General features: G+C 35.2%; 1 protein-coding gene across 1 annotated transcript; it reads left to right on the top strand.

The window, feature by feature from the left end:
* The first annotated feature begins 4,128 nt into the window (after positions 1–4,128).
* Positions 4,129–21,051, top strand: LOC132117718 (monoacylglycerol lipase ABHD2). Its single transcript, XM_059527036.1, has 11 exons — positions 4,129–4,295; positions 6,296–6,385; positions 6,571–6,786; positions 9,971–10,146; positions 11,134–11,301; positions 11,671–11,854; positions 13,362–13,454; positions 13,723–13,824; positions 17,123–17,192; positions 17,307–17,391; positions 18,855–21,051. Exons 3-11 carry the CDS (start codon positions 6,578–6,580, stop codon positions 19,067–19,069), a joined length of 1,302 nt encoding a protein of 433 aa, XP_059383019.1. The 5' UTR covers positions 4,129–4,295; positions 6,296–6,385; positions 6,571–6,577; the 3' UTR covers positions 19,070–21,051.
* Positions 21,052–21,209: the final 158 nt, after the last annotated feature.

The following is a 21,209-nucleotide window of genomic DNA, read 5'->3' as shown; positions in this document are numbered from 1 at the left end:
ATCCGTTTAAATTATATTTAGCCTTAAAGTTCTGCATAGTTAAGTGCGTGGCCACTTGACTGACAGGTGGATTGCCGCTGCTGACACCGCCTTTTTGCCCAATTTAGATTGTCCGGGAAAGTCGCGTGGTGACGAACTGCCAAGGTGGCGACGGCCCGCTCTGCACACTTTGAGCTTCAAAAACGCTCTTCAGGAGTCTACGGGTGACGTCACAGACACTACGTCCATGTTTTTCCTGATGTAAGCGAATAAAATAATCTTTTCCGAAGTCAAGATCATCGTGATTGGTCATCGTGAATTGGATAGCTAACCAATCACAGCACACCTCACTTTTCAGAATGATGAGCCTTGTAAAAATTGATGCGTTTCAGAAGTCGGGGCATAGAGGAGAAACGTGTTTTTAATGTGTTTTTTGAACCTTAAACTGCATAAATATGTTTAATTACACCAAATACAAATTCTTTTTAGGAACATCATATGAAAGGTTGCTAATTCTGCTGTACGCAGACGCCGAGCCTCTTTAGACAGTGCAGCAGTAGCGCTTCAACAGACTAAAACATACAATTATGTAAAAACACGCGGTTTTAGCATGTAACCTTGTAAGCATAGTCTTAAATGAGTTATAAAGTTTTAAATGACTGTTAAGAGTTTGGAGAAGATATGCGTAAGATCCGCATTATGTGCATCATTTTAAAAAAAAAAATACCGTATTTTCCGCACTATAAGGTGCACTTAAAAGCCTTTAATTTTCTTAAAAAATGACAGTGCGCCTTATAATCCGGAGCGCCTTATATATGGATCAAGGCACTCTGTCAAAATGTTGACATTCCCTTTAGCACAGCTCCATCTAGTGAATGCATAACACAAACCCAGTCAAACGTTTGAATGCAGTATCTTCTATTCTATGCACCTTATAATCCGGTGCGCCCTATATATGAAAACAGTTCTAAAATAGGCCATTCATTGAAGGTGCGCTTTATAATCCGGTGCGCCTTATAGTGCGGGAAATTCGGTAAATAGCGCCAATTTTAAAGTGAAACTGCTTAAGTCTGTCACTGATGTAAATCAAAGAACAAAAGAAAAGGAGAACTGTATACTCTGATTGGCCAGCTATCCAGTGCTTTGTGATTGGCTGAATACCTCAAGCATGTGACAGAAATGTTACGCCCCTTACCATGTTTAGAAATACACAGCATCTCCAAGACATGGTGGTGGCGGCAACAATACTACAGCGAGAAGTTACGCCGCCTTTCCGTAAACATTTGCGTGGTGTTATGCAAATCTTCCAACACGGTGAAGTAGACATGTGGGGGCGTGGTTTAATGAGGCTTTTTAGGAAGGCTTGCACGAGTCTTAACTTTTATAAAGAATATCTCTTTGGGTTTGAGATTTGATCAAATTTTTAATCTTAGAACTGGATATGTTGAGTTTGCATCTGAATCCAGTTTTTTGTGCATCTACATAAGCAGATTAGAAGGTTATGAAGAATGACCTGCACATTTGTCCTCCCTTGACAGATACCACAGTATGTCTGATCTGCTGATGGCTCTGGTTTGGGTCTTGGAGAAGACATCATCTCACAGGCTCGTCAGTAGGAGGGGATGCTCCTAATCCCGCTGTTCCAGAAGAAACAGGACATGGTGATGAAAAAGTGTGGATGTGGCAGAAAATCTGTGAAATTGCGACTAGGATCTGTAATGTCAAGCGGCTCTTCCTGGATGACTACGACAACCTAACCAGCGTCAATTTGGACAAAAGTGACAGAAGCTACACAATGGTTACGGTTCAAGAATCAAGATAAATAATTGAGCTCAGCACAAGCAAAGTGGTTTACCAAGCTCAGAACAGGTTTACTAGCTGGGAACCAATGTTGGTGTTGCGAAGCTGTTACTGCACAGCCCTGCGAGATCTAGAGATAAGCATTTGAACTCGCCGCAGAATGAATAAGTTTGCTGTGAGAGCTAGTTAGAATCATTCAAATTGTAACTTAACTGTGGTGTTATAGCAGAAATTACATAATAAATTTAAGGGTTTTTACAACCTTTTTAGAGAGAAATTCAAACACTTTTCAAGTATTCCATACAACTATTTCCAGCACTTAAATGCTCCAATTTAAATGTCATTTTTAATGGGATCTCCAAAATATAGTTTATGTAAACGCTTATGTACATGTAAAAAATACACCGAATTACCATTATAACCAGAAGATGGCAGCAGAGGAGTACTTATTGGCTTGTTATTAGTCATACATTTCTACTTTTTGCTATATATTTTGAAATTATAAAATCATTATATAAAATATAAAATTATCAAGAAATCAAATATTGTCAAAGTTTTGAACTTTAAGTTATAAATTCGTTTGTGTGTGTACCTCCTCATCCCATTTGTGCTTTAAATACATTTATTTCAAAATAAATGTATAATACTCTGGATAAAATACACATTTTAGTAGTGTCCCCAGGTTTTTCAGTCCTGTTACCTTAACACATTCCCCCTTCTTAAAACTGAGAAAATTCCACAAGACCCATTTTTAACATAATATTGCAACATCTGGATCTTCTGGAGGCAATGAAATGATCGAAAGCACGGTCTTATTTTATTTTCTCTATCTTTTATGGTTTTGTAGCAGTATCTGGGAGCGTCATTATAATTATACTGCCCTTTTACCTAAATTATTTCTTAGATGTTACTTGTTTATTTAAAAAATTAAAATGTTTGGTAAATCACTATAATTTGCTTATGAGTATTTTCATAATATAGCTTGTACTCCATGTGGCGAGATGAATCTAGATAAATTTGAAAATGCTTTTTTTTTTGGCATGCTTTTTGCATCAACCTTTTGGCCTTCTTTGTACACTGAGAACAATGTTATTGCCCAACAATATTGAGAAAACCTATGGTTGTTCCTGCATTGTTGTTTTTTTATTACATTCCTGCAGGTATGACAGAAAATGTACTTGAAATTTCTGTCCTGTGGCATTTATATATTAGACTCATATATGGAATGATTGAATGTGAGCTGCACTATAAGAAAACAATATCCACATAAAAACTGAACAGATATTATTTGTTAAGTTTTTTATTTTTAATAGCAATTTTAATTTCATATGTATTTTTTTTCTTGTTATTTATATTTTATCTTATTATCCGTCTTCTACTCCTAAAAATAACCTTAACAAAAACATCTGCAGACCACTAGATTTAAACAGAAACATGATTTGGACTTTTTTAGCGAGGAGATCAGCTAAAAGAAATTTAGTCATTGTTCAACACTTTCACTATATCAGTGATGGCATTAACATCTCTTATGTGTAGTCAAACCTAATATAATGGATACTCATTCCTGTTACCCAGTTTCATTCCTGTTACTAAATAGTTTTTCCTTAAAAATTTAAAGTTAAGTTAAATTTGGTCCGTTATTTATCTCATTTAAACTGCATCATAGAAAATTGATAAGCTTGAGCTTTGAGTTGCCTTTAAAAAGAAAAAATGGGTTTGTGTAGACCTACTTTAGAAAAATACATATTGTGTAGATAGTGATTTTTTTAACGATTAAAATAATCTTTTTTGACCGTGAAACCAACCTTTTCTTTAAAAGAAACACCATAAGGACTGAGAACAATGCATCCATCTTCCACTTAAAAATTGTATAAAAATGTAATAGTTACCTGATATGGATCAATACACATTTTGAGTAGTCAAATATGTGTATTACTAGATTCAGTCTTTAAAAAAGATAGAAAATTATTTTTTTGAAGAGTTTTGGAAGCAAATGACACCCGTTTGGTGGAGTGGCCCTAATATTATTACTAACTGCACTTATTAATGCAAAACAACAGTAATTTTATTTTTAATACCCCTCCCCAGCGCTACTAAATCTTCTTCTGGCGCCACTATCTGTTGAACGGACTTAGTTCCACTGGTGTCGCTGATCTCATACGCTAGTCTGGAGCCCTGTAAGCAACAATCTTCCCTTGTGCTCTAATGAATACATGCACGTCTGCGCACTCTGCGGCTGTAACGTGCCGTCGAAGCGTTCTTATAAAAAAGGAGGCGGCGCTCCTTTTATTAAGCCAATAGGGAGCGCAATATGTAAACGAGCTCCTCTAAAGCAGGAAGTGAGGTTACGCCTATGGCTGTTCATAGACCAGACGAGGAGAGAAGAAAATGCTAGAAAGGACCACGGATAATGCAACGCTAAATAAACACACGACAGTGTCCTAGTGACAGCGCACAAATCCACATTTGGCCAGTACAGGGAAACGGGTTTGGTTGTGATCGATTGGGGAAACGAGGTATGATGTTTTCATCTGTATTGAATCGATGCGGGTTTTTTTGTACTTGTGTATGTGTCTGGGTGTCGTCTCGTTTTCCTGCTTGTTTTGATAATCTAAACGCTATTTTGTTATTTTCAACATAACAGCCTCTGTCATCATGATAGCCGAGTGTTTTGCCTTAAGTAGATATTTGTATACGTGTAATATACGTAATGTTCTCCATCACTCTAGTATGAGTGTAAATGATGGGCAGATGATTCCTGTTCTACTCTGTTGACATCTGCAATGCCGCTTGTTTTCCATAGACAGACATATCCACACTGTGTATAATAGAATAACCACCGGATATTTCAGTATGTAAGGGTGTTTTGAAGTAAAGGCATATTCTGGGCCCATTTCTGCAGGAAACATCTGCACACTGTCACGATCATCGAAACACCATCATGAAGTGTGTTTATATGCTTTAATTTAACATTACTGGTTGGTATTTAACATATTGATCATTTATAATCATAATCAGTGGGTTGTAATCTTATGTCCCGATCATTCTTCTGAAAGCTGTCAAGAGGATGTCTAGGTTATTTATATAAAATAAAGTCTTTTTTTATGTGCATTGAGATATTTGGCACTATTACTTTGATGACAGTTAATCAGATTTTATCGCTCCATTCTCATTATTATTGTAATCCAACCTTGACTTATTACTTTTAGCATTTCTGTTATTTTTAATGATGAGTCTTATTACATAATATTGTAGCTTATGGTATTACTCCATTACAGTAAATGAATACTGTTATACAATGATTTCAAAATTGGTATAAAGCAATGCAACAGATGCTACCATGATTCATGAGTACTTTAAAATTTGTATGTATTATAATCCTAAACATGGTTAATTATTGTTAAACATACTAAAACCAGATTTTTGTTGTTACTTCAAGTAAAACAAATGTCGACTGAAACAAAATAAAATGTAAGAAAAAAATGAACAAGAAAATTCACAAATCTTTAACTAAAAATAAAATATAAATATTGAATAAAACAATAACTAAATAAATAAATAAAAAACAGATAAAAGCAAAAATATCAAATCTAATAAAAATTGTTAATAAAACAATAATACTATTTCATTAATAATAATTATAATTAATAAATTAATAAATAATAATTATATGTATATTATTATTATTATTATTATTATTATTATTATTATTATTATTATTATTATTTTCCCTTGATTTTGAAGTGAAATATGCCCTGGCCTTTTTCTGTATTGGTTTTATGAGAATCTCTGTATTTAAGCATAACAGTTGTTCACGAACATATAAATAGGTATTTTATGAACATTATACAAATCCATATTTCATGACACTCATGTTTGAAAGTTATGTAGTCATGTTTGTTGATAAAGTAAAACAAAAGCGTATGTAATATATATTTAATTAGATTTCTCAAGATGATTCTTGCTCTTAAATAAATTTGAATGAGATTAGACACCAAATTTGGATTAACTTCATGGAGTAAATTCTGTTGGCTGTAATGTACAATTGCATTGATATCATTAATTCATTATATCATTAGCTCGGGGATGGGTACAAAAGAAAGAAATCCAGTCTTCCTCATTTAATTAGGGGACAAAATTCTCATGGAGTCCATTAAACTTCATGCATGTTAAGACAGAAATGAGCATGGTCTCAGGGAATCAAGTTGACAGTTGCATTTCCTCACAATTAAAAATTGAAGTCTTCTCTAGTTAGCCCGGCTGGATCACGTACACACTGCCTTAACAATTTCTAATTAAAATGTTTAATTTCATTTAGCACTCTATAATGATTCTCTTAAGCTTCTTCTTTATTTATTCACCATTTTTGGGTGAAATGTTCTTTTAGTATGCCACAAGTTTTTAGGTTATTAATATGGCCTTAGTGCTTGACACTGTTAGTATGTAATCAACCTTATCTGCTCTTATCGTTTCTGTTACGTGTATGTGTAACTGTTGCTTCTTTCCCCTTTCTTAGAGAAATTGACCCGATCACTGTGACGCACAGTCCTCACCTATAATATCAGACAATACAAGATCGCATTCCAAGACCCATCTAACTTACAAAGTAAGTGACTTCTTCAGTTTCAGTTATCAGCTAGCCACTTTATATTTGTCTGACAGAACACTGAAATAGTTTAAACCAGATCCTGCCCATAGGTCCTAACCCCAAGTGATTTTTTTAGTTTGTGCTTTATCGTATTTTAGTTTACTGAAGCATTGCATCAGTCATCTGTTCTTGTTTATTTTCAGCGCAAATATGAACACTCACGATTCGGAGGTGTACACGGTGGCGCCGGAGATGCCGGCGATGTTTGACGGCATGAAGTTGGCAGCGGTGGCCACCGTTCTCTACGTCATCGTTCGGTGTCTAAACTTGAAAAGTCCCACAGCTCCACCAGACCTCACTTACCAGGATACAGCACTCAACCACTTCCTGCTCAAGTCCTGTCCTATTCTGACCAAAGAGTGAGTAGCACACTTCAGTTTATCATTTCACTGCACTTACTGTGTCTACTGAGTAAACCACATCTCAGAATAGCTTAGAGGCTGTTCCTGAAGCTGCACTGCTTTTAGCACATGGTTGCTAAGACTAATGCAGCGTTCCTAGAATCTCTTACATAAATATTCTCTACTGTTCTTCTACCATCTTTTTTTTTCTTTTTTTTTTTTCAACAGGGACACAGTAAATTGCTTAAAAGTAACAGTAAATACCTTAATATAATGTTGCAGTTGATTCCTGTTTCAAATAATTGCAGTTCTTTAATTAACAATATCAACACTGCACTGTATCTCAGTGTTTTTTGTTGTTGCTGTTGTTGTAAAGGTCAGTCTTTAAAAACACAAAATGTACAGGTGCAACCGTCTAAAATGCAAAGTAGGGAAAAGAGAAAACGACATTGTTCCTCATACAATATGAGCAATTTTGCATGAGTTCAGTTGTTGTTTGGCTACAGTTTAGACACTTCTAAATGAAGTTTGAAAGTGTCAGAATTCACACTTTCTGGTTTCACAAGTTCCATTACCACTGCACAGTGTTTACCATTGCTTTCAAACACAAAGTTTAAACTATAAAAACACGACAAGGTCATTTTATAGATGAAAATAACCATACAGTCTGTTTTCTGCAACATGCAATAAAACTCATGCCAATCTGCTCATCAGTGGTATATTGAACGCTTTTGTTGAATGCTTTTTCATACATTCTTTGAAGGTTTTTAATATACACGTATTTCATTTCTATTCCATGCTCAAATTGCATGACAACAGTTTATGAAAACAGTGAGGTAATGCTTCAGTAGTTTATTGCTAGCTCTAACAACATATGGTTATTATACTGTTTACACTTGAGGCCAAGACAAAGCATGCCTTTTCAATAACATCTGCAGGAGTGTTTATATACCTGCGTTGCCATTGTTAAGTGTGTAACACACTTGACTGGCTAATTTATCAAGCCTTTGTTAGTCTTGGTTTCAATTCCACATGATGGTTAATGTTCATTTTGTTGTATTACAGTAGATCACGATCTGCAATTAAAATGAGAAACATGTCTTCTGGAAGCTGTTTTGCCCATGTTGACCTCATAAGTTATATGTCTGTTGCACAGTGCGGGTGGGTGTTTCCAAAGTGACTCCCGGCTGGTTATGCAATCATTATTTTCCAGCACATCTACTACACTAGGGGGCTAAGAGATCAATCAACAAACACAGCCTATTGTCTGTACTTATCCTTATCTCCTTGGTGGCACAATTAACTTTTCCCATGTTTGTTTTGCTGGAGGATTTTCCAGCAAAACGCCTGTTAGGAAAACAAGCGCTTTAGAGCATTCAGAGTTTGAAGATCTGAAGGTTATTTTTTCGAGCGTTGATAATAGTCGCTCATGCCTGTGATGTTGCATTGTGGGTCTGGACTTTGGAGCATTATTAGGCTTGTCACGCCAACGCGGCTCTGCTGCTGCGTGCTTCCTTGTTTTTTTATCTTTTATGCTTGTGGATGACTGCAGCTCAGTCATCAAAGAGAGGAATGGCTAAAGATGCTGTACAGGGAACAAAAAAAAAGCCTGTTTCCAATTGGTTCTGTTGCTCGTTAAGTAACACCTAAGCCTCGTTTGTCAAGATTCCAGAGATGCACCTGGTTATTTAAAGCAAGTTTGCATTGTGTTGATGTTTGTGTTGCCTAATTTATCTGCTCTAGGGTTTCTGAACTCAACTCACCTCAAATTACATGGTTTTTTTTATGGTAAATCTCTTTGCACTGATCCTCTTGTCTTCTTATTTGACTGTGTCATTGTGAGCAGATTAAACCAGGTCGGCTTTCATTCCTCACATCTCATAACTGATATTTTAAGGATAATCACATGTAATAGTTACTGGTGATGTAGCTACGCTTGAGGCTATATCATGAGAGTATGATATGTAAAACCCAAGGAGGTGTGGAGTAGATCACAGTGACAGTGAGAAAGGAAAGAAGGTACTCGGTGGATTTTGTTTACTGCTGTTTTTAGGCTAACGAACGTTGTTAAATTGGTCTGGATGTCTTTATTTAGCAGGACAAAGTTTTTTTTTTATTGAATGGTACAGCTGAAAATGACCAGTGAATTATGTGTCAAAGCTAGTGCTTTCATTTTAATTGATTTCACAATTACTTCATTCCTATAAGACTGTCAGACCAAGCAACCTATGAGCTTAGAGAAGGGTCAGTGTGTAATTGGTTCAAACCTAATTGGTGGGTGGGACTATTACATAACAGCAGTGTGCAGCTGTGGGATGATGACGGATGGAGTCAGCAGTAATGTGACCTGTCCCACTGCACCGATCTAGAAACAAACCTGAAGAACTGCAAAAAATATGGGCTGCTACACTTCTCGTTAATAGTCATCAGAAAATATGCACACTCTGTATGTTTTGTTTTGATGAAACATGAATCTAGACAGCAGTTTGCTTTGTTTTTCAAAACTACCTACGAGTCATTGTCAAATCAACCAAATTTCAGGAACTTCCCCAGGTAAAGTGTTTGATTTTGTTAATTTTTGTTTTGCATAAAAACAAACATGAATAGTGATTTAAAGCCAAATTATTAAATGCCATGGATGAATATTTACAGAGTAATCCACTGTTTTATAGAGAGGGATCAAAAGTGCAATTGGAGATTTGGAGCCAAATTACAGTAGGGGTCAGTAACTTTAGAAAGATGGCACTGTCATTTACCTTATTTTTAATTTTTTTTTTACAGAGATTGGTATATTTATTAGTAACATGTTATGCTTAATTTAAAATTTGGCGATCTCATTGTTGGTCCATGAGTAAATTTTTAATTAAGAGATCAAAATCAAAGTATTTAGCTCTTGGTGAGCAATGGCCCCTCTGCGATCAATTGCGTCTTTGTATGTTTTTGATCAGTTACCATCAGAACTTTCCCCAGGAACTAGGCACTTTGGGTCAGTACTCGGTGTGTTTCCACTGCAGGAATCAGAATCTGAGCATGCTGATTGGTTGAGTTCACGCAGCATTGTATTTCATCCACCATTTTTTCGCAAAACAAATTGTTCCAGGTATTTTTGGTGGAAAAGTGGCTTTTGATGAAAGTTTTTAGTGCAAATAATTTCATCAAGTCACATGTCACTGTATAAATCTGAGATTGTTTCATATTCTAGGTACATTCCTCCTCTTCTATGGGGTAAAAGCGGTCATCTGCAGACAGCCCTCTATGGAAAGCTGGGTCGGGTCAGTTCACCACACCCGTTTGGCCTGCGCAAATATCTGCCCATGCAGGATGGAGCCACGGCAACTTTTGACCTCTTTGAACCGCTGGCGGATCATCAGTCCGGAGGTCAGTGCCTTGTAGTTGGGTTTATTTAGTCTTAGCTGGAGCGTAACACTATACTCCTGTTTGGAAACCTGATAAAAAAGGTTCAAGGAGTTTGCTTGATCATCATTCAGAAGAGGAGGTATTAATTACAGAAATGCTTATCTACTGTATATGAAAAGCCATTTTGCTTTTATCTAATGTGACCTTTTTAATAAAAGCTTAGTTTCACCATGACAAAAAAAAAAAAAATAGATAATTGGTCTCGCAATTCAGATTTTCTATTTTACAAATCTGGATTTTTTTCTTTCTTGTAATTCTGAGATATAAATGTAGAAGTGTGATATATATTTAAAACTATATGTGTGTGTGCTTATATATAAGCACACACACATATAGTTTTAAATATATATATATATATATATATATATTGTGAAAGGAACTTAGAATTGTGAGAGAAAAAAAATCAGAAATGAAAGATAAAAAGATCCAGTTTCCATGTTTTTTGTTAAAAAACAAAACAAAAAATGAATTTTCAGTTTTAAAAAAGTTGGTTTAAAGAAAAGCCACATTTAAAATTACAATTATTAATGGCAATTATGACATTTTAATGTCATAAACAAAGGCATTTTAATAATTTGGAATAACAGAAACCAAAAAATTGCCCCAAATAAGACCATGAATGTAATTTTGAGATAAACGTAGCACAGAAAAGAACTCAAAAAATGTAATTGAAATGAATACATGCATCTATACATAAATACTTATAAACACTATTGCAATGTCACTGTGTTGGAAAGTGGAACTTTGGCAGCTATGTTGTTATATAAACTATTTTGCATTTGCTTGCTCTGTGCAAATATTGTGACACATTACCTGGAAAAGAAAAGATAAACAGTATGATAATGTTGAGCGACTCAAACATTTGTCTTCGTACATTTGCATTTATTTGTCTATGTGTGAAATGGCTTCCATAGCAAGTGCTCTTAATGTTTTGTGTTGGTTTGACAGAGGACGTCACCATGGTCATCTGTCCAGGCATTGGGAACCACAGTGAAAAGCACTATATCCGCACGTTTGTGGACCATTCGCAGAAACAGGGCTACCGCTGTGCTGTGCTCAATCACCTCGGGGCCTTGCCGAACATCGAGCTTACCTCTCCTCGCATGTTCACCTATGGTACGAGACGTGCATAGATTATGTGTTTATTCAGGAAACTTCATATTTCTTAAGGGATACAGTAAATCTCAATAAAATGTCAATGATACATTTACTGTCAATACATACATCTATTTCATTTTAATTTATTTATAATATTTTATTTTTCAGTTTATATTTTATTTAATCAGTTTTTATATGATCAGATGCCATTGTATTTTGGTTTATCAAGTGTTATTTTATATTTGATCAGATTTAATATTCTATCAGATTTTGATTTGAATAATAATTTATAGATATTCATTCCATAATGCTCAGCTATTCACTTCTGGTGACTGGTCAAGTTCATGTTCCGTTTTAATGTTTTGCTGTTATTTTTTCTCTCCACAGGTTGTACGTGGGAGTTTGCAGCAATGGTGGGCTTCATCAAAAAGACATATCCCCAGAGCAAACTTATTGTCGTGGGCTTCAGTCTGGGGGGAAATATTGTGTGCAAGTTCCTCGGAGAGAACCGAACCAACCAGGAGCGTGTTCTGTGTTGTGTGAGCGTGTGCCAGGGCTACAGTGCACTAAGGTGAGCCACTTTATTCCCAGACAGAAGCTACATTATACTGGATGTTGTGTACTGTGGGTGTACTGTCCAGATAAAAATGCTGCCTGCTTGCTTTGAGTACAAGATGGACCATTTTATCACTGCTGAGAGTGTGTGCAATGTAGTTTGTGATTTAAAATGCACAGATGGTCTCATATTATGTCCACCTGCTTCCTCCGCTTGACATTTGCATGTTGCATGAAACTCGTGCAAAGGAAAACCTACTGTTTGTACATTTGTATAAGCATATCTCTGTTAGCTAAAGTAGTGCTTACCTAATGTTACGGCATAAACAGTGTGTGAATTTATAGGTCATGTTCGGAACCTCCCAAAGGAAGTCAAAAGTGTTAAAAACCTTTATTTCAACACATTATATTTTGACATTTGGCTACAAAAATTCAACAGAACGCCACTGTAGTGAGTTCTCTGTAATAAGCATTAAATATTGGTCAGTATGTAAACCAAAGCCAAAGAACTGTTGCTGTTTATTAGTTTACACTAGATAAATTCTTGCGATATGTATATCTAACTTGACGTCTGTCTTACTATGGCAAAAAAAAAAAAGAGATTGCAAACTTTGCACACTGGCTGTAAGGATGTTGACATGTCAACATTAGAGCACCATAGCATCAGCTATCTCACATCGCTGTGAGTGAATAAGCATGTGATGTGGGTTTCAGTGCAGTGGATGTGTTTGGGCTTCAGTAAATCTAAAGCCACACCCTTGCTGTCTGTGCTGTTTGCCAGCGGCTCTGCTGGGGTTTTGTGAAACACGTCGGCACACTTGGCACTGCCCTCAGTATGTTGCCAAACAGTCGAGCTCTGCCTTCAGACAGGATTACTGAATCTATAAAGCCTCTGCTAATCTGCTCTGCCTGATTATCTGATCCCTTTTAATGCACCTTATGAATTTTGCTGGAATTGATATTAAAGGGCTCATGCAGATCATATTTTTTATAGTTTTGATGTTGTTTGTTTAATTTTGTGTTAAAAGCTTAATTTTTTTAATGCCCATTTTCTCTCTGCCCCTGAAGGCTTCTATATATATATATATATATATATATATATATATATTATATACCAAAACCATAGTGGCCAGCGAGTGTGTACATATAAAGTTATTTATTGCAAATACATTTTTGTATTTACATTTTCTATAATTTTGTAAAAACTTTCAAATAAATAAAAAGCAGTCTATACATTTAAATTTATTTTTTATCATATATATATATATATATATATTGACTTGATATATATATATATATATATCAAGAAATAATATTATATATATTATAGAAATAAAAAAAAAATTCTGAATGTATGTCTCTATAGATTTTTTTTTTTTTTTTTTACTTTTAAACTATTGTTCCAAAGTGAACTTATTCATCATAACTTTATAAACATTAAACGTGTGAAAGACAAACTTTATATGTAGTTTAAATAGCATTGAATAAGCATTCTTTTGTGTGTGTGTGTGTGTGCGCTTCAGGGCTCAGGAGACGTTTCTGCAGTGGGACCAGTGCCGTCGTTTCTATAACTTCCTGATGGCCGACAACATGAAGAAGATCATTTTGTCCCACAGGTACAGTTGATCTGACAGGCGTCGGTGTGAGTGGTGTTGAGTGGCCGGCTGTGATATTCACTCTTCTGCTGAAACTGTTTTGAGCTCATGTGTTCTTTTGCAATCAAGCCATTAGGAGACCTCAGAATAACTTACACTAGTGCTCTCTCTGATGACACAAAAACAAGATAAATTTACTTATCTTCTGAGTGGTAAGAGAATATATATCAAACCACTGAGCTGTCGATTTAACGGAGTCAGCAAGACGTTGTATTTTGTGGTTCAACAGGGGCGTGTTATTCGGAGTTGGCTCAACTACAATGGTGGATGCGGATCTGAGCCGGCTCTACACTGCAACATCTCTCATGCAGATCGATGACAATATCATGAGGTGAGTAAAGGAAAATTGCTAAATGTGGTTTTTGAAATTCTCTTGTGAAACCGATACAAGACACATTTTGTGACTTGAGATTTGAGTTATTTTAAGTCATGTTTAGAGTTATTTTAAGTCATGTTCTCTGAAAATGAATCTTTAGCCTTTTCAAAGATTTTGTGCTGTTATAAAATACTAGGGATGCACCAATACCATTTTTTTTTCAGATCCTATAGCAAAGATTCTGAGTATCGGCCGATACTAATACCGATCTGATACCAGTACTGTTTTTTACATTTTTTTTATAATCAATGTAGAATTTCTATGCCTTTTGTGTTGTGTGTTAAACCCAGTCTACCAAATATAGACAACTTAATTAAAATATATATATATATATGTGTGTGTGCGTGCGTGCATGTGTGTATGTGTGTGTGTATATATATATATATATATATATATATATATATATATATACCGTAATTCCTCAAATAAAAACCGGTAGTCAAATAAACGCCGGGCCTCTTATAGACGGTTTCAACGGTAACAACATAAACAAATGTTACTGCGCATGCGCGCTTTTGCGGACCTAACTTAACTTCCTGTAGACTTCCAAATAGAATCAATAACAACAGCCAAGTCCCTCTAGAGTAGATATTTTTTGATAACAAACAAAATATGTTTGCTGCGTGGATCAGGAGGACTTAATGAAAATGCAAATTCATTCTTTGCCAGCAGGAGATGTTTTAAAGCACAGACATAAAGCACGAGAAATAGAGGTTTCCCCAGTAACAGTTGTAAACAAAGCAGAGCTCGTACGCTCACACGCTGCTTTATCAGGCATATAACATGCAAGTCTTCCTTCAGAAATACAGCGATATAAAAACACCTGTGCCTCGTTTTGATATTTAAACATATAAATGTACGGAATTATTATTATTAAACGTGCAGTACTTAATGTTACTCATGTTTATTCAACGAAGCCTTTTTGAAAATCGATCAGTTTTAAAATTGTGGCGAGTCTCCAAAAATAAATAAATGTATGGGAAACACATCCCGCAGCACAACCACCTGAGCCCAACTTCAGTCTACTCATCACCTTGACTTTAACTGCGTTTGTAGACGGCACCGCTAGGCAGACCGATATACACAACACAGACCGGAAGTTAACTTAGGTCCAGGCGCGTGCGCCCGATGAAACCGTCTATAGTGGCCAGGGGCGTGGTCAACACGGACAAATAAAGGCCAGTCTTAAATAAATGCCGGGGGAAAATATGTGCAGCAGAGGCAGATAACGGACGTACACGCCCACTGCCGGAGCATTTCTCGTTCTCAAGTCAAGAACCGGTTGCATTGGTTTTCGGATCACCAGTACACTGAACCGAGAACCGTTTCTGACGGACGTGTCCGATTCGAGAACCGAGGAGCTGATGATACTGTGCATGCATGATTCAACGTGAAGCAGACGGACACAGAGCGCGTCTGAACCGAACTGATTCTTTTGTTGATTGATTCTGAACTGATTCTGTACTAATGTTATAATCCCTGTCCGCTGGAACGCTATCGCTTTTAATTTAAAATGGGTTATTTGAAACAATTACTTATCAAACAGATTGAATTAGAAATAAAGGCCTGCCTCTAATAAAAGCCTGCTTCAAATAAAAGCCTGTTACCTTCTGCAGTTCAGGTTAATAAAGGCCCCGGCTTTTATTTGATTAATTACGGTATGTATGTATATCATAATCCATGAGAATAAATATTACTATGAACATATGATAGATGGGACAGAACAAGAAAGGTTTTTATTAATAATCTTTTATTGTGCAAAAATATTATAATACAAAAGGCTCCTATAAAGAGTGGCACAAAGCACTTATAAGCATGCCGTTAAAGTTTGTCATTTTATAATTGTTTTTCATTCTTTAAAGTTTTTTATGACCTTTAATCATTATGCATGTATGTATGTATGTATGCATGTATGTGTTTAGAATTAATATATAGTTCTTTTTTATTTTTATTTCAGTTTTAGTTACTTAAATTTTTAATAAATAAATGAATTTAGCAGACGCTTTTATCCAAAGCGACTTACAGTGCAATCAGGCTAACATTTTTTACCTAACATAAGTACTAATAAAATGAGAAATGTTGCCTTAGCAACTGGCTACAATAAAATGTATATATATTTTTTTAGTTTAGCTAACATGCATTTAATTTGTTTTTATGGTGTTAGTTTGATAATAACCCTGTAGCTTACATTAAGCTACAGTGAACGATGCATTTACTTATCAAATTTAATGTTTATATATAATGTTTATATATATATATATATATATATAAATCAAATATATTTGATTTATAATCAAATATATAAATATATATATTTTTTAATTAACACTAACGTATTCTGAACAATGATTAACAACATAAGTAGTAAATTTATAAATTAAATAATAATAAATTATGCAAAATAAAAAAGATCCTTGTCAGTTCTTGATAATCTTATGGTAATGTTTTAAATTTGTCAATTTTGATGATGATTTTCATGCAAGTTCAGTAGAAAAGTTTCCATGTTCTGTATTTTAGTAGGCAGTGTATTCTATGGAGGTAAAATAATGGCATATGTCTTTGAAACAAAAAAGCATGTTGAATAGCACTAACATAAAAAAAATAATGCATTTCATTAACAATGCTTGCCTGTTTTCAGGGCTTGTATTTTTAGTTCTTGAAATTTAACATAGTTGTTTATTTAAGCTATGAATATTTCAGTAGAAAATATTTCACACAGATTTTCATAATTAAAAATTTTATAATTAATATTCACCTTTCAGAATTCGCTTCCAAAATATTCAGGCAGTTTAAAAATAAGATGTATAATATTCGACAGGCAAATTTTGGTCCATTTTATTTCACATTCCGTGAGCAACTGATAGAAGATGGAGATCATCCATCTGTGCTCTACTGCTATTCCTGCAGCTCCCGGATGTGCAATGGCAAATTTTCTGCAGCATTTAACCACTGAATTTGTGGAAGCGAATTTGGAATGTGAAATAAAATGGACTGAAATTTGCAGAATTTTTAATTATTGAATTTTTAATTATGAAACTATGAAATATTTTGAATGGAAATATTCACAGCTTAAACAACTATGTTAGATTTCAGGACCTTAAAATGGAAGGCATTAAAATGCAATCACTGTTAATGCAATGCATTATATTTTTCAGTTAGTGCTATTCAACATGCTTTTTTGTTTCAAAGACATATGGCATTATTTTACTTCCATAGTTTTCCTAGTATAGCAAGTTATCAATTTGTTTTCTAGAAAATTCCATGGGCACAACTCTCTGAAGGAGTACTACGAGAAGGAGAGCTGTGTTCATTACATTCATAATGTGAGTAAAATATGATTGCTATTTAGTGAATAGCTTTAGAGAGTCTATAAGGAAATACTGTTATCTGTGTGTAACATCCTGTTTCTGACTCTAGTTCTTCTCTCTGTGTTGCAGATAAATGTGCCTCTGCTTCTAGTGAACTCTGGTGACGATCCGCTTGTGCACAACTCACTGCTCACCATTCCTCGCACACTCGCAGGTACAGCAACCATCAGAGTTTCATGCGATTTGAAAAGAAGTCTAAAAGATAGAGAGCGTATTATTGAAAGTGATCAATTTTAATCCATCCTCTACTGCTTTTTTTCATCTTCCAAAGAAAATGAGATTGGTGCTTGACTGTGATACCATCTATGATATATGAAAAAAAGATTGATTGCTTAATAAATTAACAGACTGAAATAAATAATGTATTTCAAAATTAATTCATTTATATATTTATTTTTTGGTGTGCAAATTCCATGTATTCCTTCAGTGTGTATATATACAGTACATTGGATAAATGCACCCAACTAATACTTGAATGCACATGATTACATGGAGCTGCATGGATGGAGTTTATGAGAAATAGTGAAAGTATTGCTTGCCTCAAACACAACACCTAATAGTACTTTTAAATTTTTTTTTTTGCTGCAGTCTTTTCTGTCCGCTTCTCCTACCACTTCAGCACACCTACAGCTTATTTATAAACTGATCTTTTATTAGGCGATGACCTCATATACCAAAAACAGAATTCCTCCAGAGCCCCACATCGATGTGTACCAGCATGCATGTGACATTCATGACATCACTATTTGTTCAAACACACTCGTGTGTGTGTGTGTGTAAATATAAAAGCATAATGTGTCAATGAAAAAAAAAAAAAAAAAGTGTGTCATAATGCAAACTATGACAAATTCTGAGTGTTGGACACTAAAGGTCAACACTGGTGGAGTATTAAAGCCATTTTAGTTGCTCAGTGGCAGTGTGTCAAGAGGACTTCGTCAGTATCTGGTGTGCAGTGGAAACCTGAATGTTTTGTTGTTAGTGTGATAGATGTAATGATTGACAAACATGACTCCTTCAAAGGAAGTGTAGCAATCAGATGTATTACGATATATATTTGACGATTGTTAAAATGGTAGATTTTGATGTAGCTCTCAAAATATATTTGTGACCCTGGACCACAAAACCAGTCATGGTGGTCAATTTCTCAATTTGTATTTGAAAATCTGGAATTGAGGGTTGGAATTGAAAAAAAAAAATTAAAATCAAAATACTGAGAAAATCCCCTTTAAAGTTGTCCAAATGAAGTTCTTAGCAATACATATTACTAATCAAAAATTTAGTTTTGATATATTTACGGTAGGAAATTTACAAAATATCTATATTGAACTTGATCTTTACTGAATATCCTAATGATTTTCGTCATAAAAGAAAAATCTATAATTATATTTTTTTTTTTTTTGGCTATTGCTATAAAATATACCCCAGCGACTTAAGACTGGTTTTGTGCTCCAGGGTCACACACACACACACACACACACACACACACACATATATACATGCAGTTACCTTGTTTTTTTTTTTTTTTTTTGGTGGCAGATACATAATGTGTATTTGACTTTTGCAATTAGTCACTTGTATTAAAACTCTGAGATTGGTTGGTTCATTTTCACCTTCCAGAAAAGAAAGCAAACGTGATCTTCGCTCTGACGCTGCACGGTGGACACCTGGGTTTCTTCGAGGGCGCTGTACTGTTCCCTCAGCCCATCACCTGGATGGACAAGGTCATCGTGGGCTACGCCAATGCCATCTGCCAGTGGGAGAAACAGAAACCACCGTGCAAAAGTCAAGGCGCCCATTCCATCGAAAGCAAATGTCAAGACAGTAAATCCTAACTGATCCCGTCTCTGTTTCACCTCCACGGGACATTTTCACCATGCACACAAGGGGTCGGACCACCATCTTCAAGCGTTTACTGTCAACGGGGATATTTGTTTCTCTTTTTATCACGGTTTATCAACATGAATCGTAATGACTTTCCACGGGAGAAAACAATGCCACTCAATGACCAAAAAAAACTATCAAATAACCTGTGTAGCGAGGGCGGCGTTTTCCATTTACTGTAGTTTGTAGTTATTTCGAGACAACCAGTATCTCTTGCGCTCTAATTAGGACACTGAAATCTGAAAGTTTATCACTATGCTAAACAGGATCTAGCAGATCTTGGTGAATCTCACAAAAATAAAGTATTTTTTGGATGATATTGTGCATAAATTAAACGAAGCGTACTTTATTTATTAGACAATTAAGATATTCAGCATTTTAATTCAAATGTAAGCACATTTCTCCCCATTGCTGTTTTTGTTTAAGGCAATTGATTTGGTAAAGTTCTGTTATTTTCTTTTATTTCAGGGGTGTGCCTCTGTCTTTTACTGTGTTGCACTAATAAATCATCATTAATGAAAGGCAGTGCCACAAATAACACCTTTATTATAATTAAACAATAATAAATAATTTATTATCAGTTATTTTAGGATGATGACAATTGCACAATTGTCTCAATGCACAAATATAATAACCTTAATTTCCTTCAGCTAAAAAATGTCCCTTTTTTAATTGGTTTTGGGATTAAAATATGATCTAGACGTTGTTGTTCTTGACTGGTTTTGTGAGATTCACCCAGCTGGCTTATTAAAATGACACACAAACCTTACTGTACATAACACTTGAGTTTATGGGTAGTGAGAGTTATGCAGGCACTATGTGCTTATTGATACGACTGGCGCGCTGTTTGAGTGAATATTGTCATTTGATATTTGAATTTTTGTTCTGGTAACCGTTTACAGGCTAGCATTCATGTCACTCATATTTTAAAACGAACTAAACCTTGTCAAGTATACCATAGTGTGAAACTTCATTATTCATGAAGACTTGTCAGTTGAATAGAAAGTCACATTCCTAGTCGATGCACTTTTATATGACATCTGCCATACGATCTGAGACTAGCCTACAACGTTAAATCTAGGAATGAGAAAGGAAAGGGAGACCGGAAGCCTTGAATGAACTCCATGATCCCTTGTGATTACCAAAACGTCCCACAAGCACTACGACCCAGTTTAAGATGGCAAATCCCATTCTGCTGAAGAGCAGCACACGCTGTTGCTGCAGTATTGACTGGTGTTTGTGGAGAACCATTGAAGTTGGTAGATCTCTTGATTGTGTAACTTGATTCGGGACCCAGTGGGACTTCATGGGGCACGTCTGTGAAAACTGGTTACTTAAAGGGATTTGTGCTCTAGTATGCTTTTTATGTTTTTTTCCTTGTGTTGTTTGTTCATTTCACTGTTTTGTGCAATTACTTGATGCATTTACGTTTCTTTAGAATCAAGACTTGTCTGAAATGGGACTAATCTTGTTACCCATTAAAAAAATCTAATGCAGAGGGGAAAATATATCAGTTGAAATTTGAAGGGAACAAAGGCTCGTGCGGACTCTAAAAGACGTTGACGCAGCACTTTAGTGCAGTTAGACTTGCTTTGTTTCAGGGAAGCGTTCATACATGTAAATCTTACAAAATGGCTCGGTAATATTTCTCTGCCATGTTTTGTGATTCTGTAATCTTTAATGATTTATTATCATGCTGCAGCTGTGAAAGAAAGTGTATTTGAGTTTCCAAGAAAAAAAAAAATAAAATCTGAAAAAGCCACTCGATGACCAAAAAACAATCAAATAACCTATGAAACATTTAGTATACATGACAGTTGAGTAAATATTGTCACTGGGGGCCGAAAACTGTCATGTGTTGTGAACTATGTGCATTTATAACATGCATAATTGCCTTCATTATTAGTGTTTAGCTGTCAATATTGATGAAAGTGTAATTTTCCGTGTTACAATTGTCAAGACGCCCCCTGTGGGTTATGAGGTGAAAAAGCACTGAGGTAAATGTTAACTTTCACACTCAACTGGAACGGTTTATAAAATCCCATCCAGATAACTAGTATTTGTTGGTTGTTAGAAAGAGAGTTTACCTCC

Source organism: Carassius carassius, chromosome 3 (genome assembly GCF_963082965.1).
Source record: "Carassius carassius chromosome 3, fCarCar2.1, whole genome shotgun sequence".
NCBI lineage: Eukaryota > Metazoa > Chordata > Actinopteri > Cypriniformes > Cyprinidae > Carassius > Carassius carassius.
The sequence above is the reverse complement of the archived record's forward strand: the minus strand, read 5'-3'. Positions and strand labels throughout refer to the sequence as shown.